The 3333-nt window shown below is 51.4% G+C and overlaps 2 protein-coding genes across 2 annotated transcripts; one reads left to right on the top strand and one right to left on the bottom strand.

Annotated features, from left to right (window-relative positions):
- Nucleotides 1-109: 109 nt before the first annotated feature.
- On the bottom strand, nt 110-895 carry KVP17_001673 (uncharacterized protein; the record flags this gene model as incomplete). Its single annotated transcript, XM_068517297.1, has 1 exon — nt 110-895. The coding sequence occupies one exon, from the start codon at nt 893-895 to the stop codon at nt 110-112; it is 786 nt and encodes a 261-aa protein (XP_068376519.1).
- A 206-nt stretch (nt 896-1101) lies between these two features.
- KVP17_001674 (uncharacterized protein) lies at nt 1102-3045 on the top strand (the record flags this gene model as incomplete). The annotated part of the gene is made up of 1 exon (XM_068517298.1): nt 1102-3045. The coding sequence occupies one exon, from the start codon at nt 1102-1104 to the stop codon at nt 3043-3045; it is 1944 nt and encodes a 647-aa protein (XP_068376520.1).
- Between the last annotated feature and the right edge of the window lie 288 nt (nt 3046-3333).

Genomic DNA, 3333 nt, shown 5'->3' with positions numbered 1-3333 from the left:
CTTACCTGTACAAATACAGAAAATTGTATTTAGTGTTCTTCTTAACTACAGCTCAAGACACATAAAGCATGACTACCTCCCACATCCTATTTTTTTCGCTGTGGGTGCGTTAGACATCCAACGTCAAATCGTCTGACAAAAGCTTTGCCTTCTCGCGCTCTGATCCATCAACACGTGTTGGCGAATCATTTAATTTGGCCATCGTATACGTGGCGCAAAGACAGCCGAAGACGATTCCGATGACAACACCTCCAATCACGTCAGTTGGATGATGTCTAAAATCTGAGGTTCGGGTGGCCGCACCCCAGGAGGCTACGATCACCATGAAAAGGACAGGCAAGAACGTGAAAGCGAAGGACTGCCCATGGTTGGTGGTTCTGAGAGCAATGATCCAAGTGCAACTCGTGAAAACGGCGGCTGCAAACATGAAAGAGGCGTGGCCGCTGGGGAAACTCCGTCGGCCGTCCAACAAGCGAACGCGATTTTTCGTTGTACAGGCCGGCACTGCTGGGAGGGATGCTATATCAATGTTGGGGTACTCCTCGAAACACCGCGCAAGGAAGTCGGGTCGAAGTCGTCCGTACGCGTACTTAATGATCAAAACCGTGAACTGCGAGGACAACGCACATGTCGCGAAGCCCATGATCAGCTGGAGAACCTTTTGAGCGGAAAGTCGTTTCGTCCCAAGCACTGCCAATATCAAGACGGCAAACGGCAGCGTGTAAAACACTGCCGCGGGTCCGGGAGGCAAAGTGTCTGGTGACAGTGGAAAAGAGTAACTGTACCATTCATCTGGGTCCAACACTGGTCTCACGAAAGGAGGCAGCTTGTACACGATGCGGAGGGGCAAGCATGCTGCCGCCAACAAAGCTCCGTCCAGAAAGAAGTAGTTCATGCTACTGCACACGGGAGTTCGCTCACTCGAAACACGGGAGTTGCTCCTTGGGTCGGACTTGACACTGGGAAGGCGATGTGGTTGATAATGGGAAGAATGCAACGCGCGTGATGTGAAGGGTGGAACGCAGACATGGAGTGCTTGTGTGTGTAAGCACAAGAAGATCGCCTTCTCATGTGATGTGAAAAATACAGATTTCCCGACACATGTCTGGACACGCAGAGTTGATGGATGAGGAGCCACCCTGTGGCGCCGACTTACAGCCCCGGGACGTGAGTGACTTCGTCGAATCGTATCGAACTCCAAAGATTTCACCCGAGGGTCCCGAAGGTGAGCCTCCCCAGGAGGAGCCCCCCAAACACCCATACTGTATGCCCGTGTTCCACGAGGACACTCCAGTAGATGGGCCGCGTATTGGAGAGTTCCTGTTTTTGGTTGCGCAACATTTCTTGGGCCGGTTTCAACACTACAATCCCACTGGCTCCGCGTCAAGTCCGAGCATCGCTACAGTGCATGGACAGCTGAAGGCTACGATCAACACCCAGCACCTCCACACAATAGGGTCTCTGGAGGAGTTGCCGGCGCCCTCGCCACTGACCGTACTCAAGCAACTAAGTGAGGACGGCACCCTACCAGCGAACGCTCATGACAATTGTATCCAGGAGTACAAGGAGACCTATAAACTCTGGGAAGACCACATTGAACGCTACGGTTGCAGTGGAATGTCGGTCTCGGATCGATTACCGCTGTCAGTGTTGCGTTCAATCCTGCTATTCTGTCCAGAGACCATATTTGAAGACCTTTCACGCACCAGCGTTGCCGGTGACGTTGAGGCCGTCTTCCTTGACCTCTGCGTGGAGTCGCACATCCCTCCCGCTGTCGCAGAGAAGCTCACAACCTACGCTCTGAGAAACAGGAACGTCGACCTCGACGCCAGCAAACTCTCATCCGAAATCGGACTAGGATTTCTAGCAAGGGATTCCGGAGGGGCACAAGAGGAGGCTTCGGGCATTATCAACTTCCAGGTCATCACTAACGATCGCAAGCCCCTTTCGCTGATACAGCTTGCCACCCTGAAGAACATTTTCAGTCGTCAACTGCCTAAGATGCCACGAGAATACATAGCGCGATTGGTCTTCGACAGGAATCACAAATCCTTCTGTTTGGTAAAGGGACAACGGGTGGTTGGAGGTGTCTGCTATAGACCCTTTCCAGAGAGAAGGTTCGCAGAGATCGCCTTCTTGGCTGTTACGTCTACGGAGCAGGTTAAGGGCTATGGCACGCGATTGATGAACCGGTTGAAGGAACACGTCAAGCAGGAGGGCATCGAGTACTTCCTGACCTATGCAGACAACTTTGCTGTGGGGTACTTCCGCAAGCAAGGATTCACCGATCTGTTGAGCATGCCCAAAGAAAGATGGCATGGGTGTATCAAAGACTACGATGGCGGAACGCTGATGGAATGCTACATATCACGACATGTGGACCATCTGGGGATAGGCGAGATGCTGGGAAGGCAGAAAGAGACCGTCAGACGGCACTTAACACAGATGCTATTCCTTCGTCGTGGGTTGCTGGAAGGCCGACAACCGTCAGAGATTCTGGAGGCCATGACCCCAGAAGCCCTGGCTAGCTTCGACCCGTTCCCTACGTACCCTGGCCTAACTAACTTCGAATGGCGCGAGGGGACTTTGGAGCATGTGGAGAACATTCCTGGCATGAAGGAAATTGGTTGGACGTTGGAGAGTGCTAGAGCACACCTGCAGGCTGAAGCTACTATCAAAGCCAAAGAAAGGTCCATGTCCCTAAGTGAGCAAATTCTTGCCTTAGTTGAGCAAGCGAACAAACACGAAGCAGCTTGGCCCTTCAAGAAGCCCGTCTCTCCAGATGAAGCTCCTGATTACCATGAAGTCATCAAGAACCCCATGGATCTGCAGACAGTGAAACGAAAGGCCAAGGACAAACAGTACCCGAAACCACAGGCCTTCCTTCAAGACATGATGCTCATTTTCGACAACTGTCGTTTCTACAATCGCGAGGACACAATATATTACAAGTACGCGAACACTCTCCAGAAGTTCATAATCCCCAAGATCGACGCCCTCATTCTTTCCTACCAGAACCCGAACGCCTATGCTGGCGTGCTCTGATAAGCAACAAAAACCTATACGACCTCAGCAAAAATATTAAATGAGCCCACCCCACTCAATACTTTAGATTAACTTATATTTAGTTATCTAATGAAGTTCATATCGCTCATCACAGCTACCTATGCCTTAGTTTGTGAAAGATCGGAGAAGAGCTCCTTTGATGTAGAGGATTGCAACGAGACCTTCGGCTGCCAGCTTTCCGCTACTGGCGTTTGCCTTCCAACTGCACCCTGTGCAGAATATGTTGCTGACGAGGCCTGTCAAGCTAACCGATGGTGCAACTTTTCT

This window comes from the organism of the source record quoted next (genome assembly GCF_019968985.1).
Source record: "MAG: Porospora cf. gigantea B chromosome Unknown PgB_NODE_2436_length_3545_cov_189.242, whole genome shotgun sequence".
Taxonomy (NCBI): Eukaryota; Apicomplexa; class Conoidasida; order Eugregarinorida; family Porosporidae; genus Porospora; species Porospora cf. gigantea B.
Note: the sequence above shows the minus strand (reverse complement) of the source record. Positions and strands in the feature narration are given on the sequence as shown.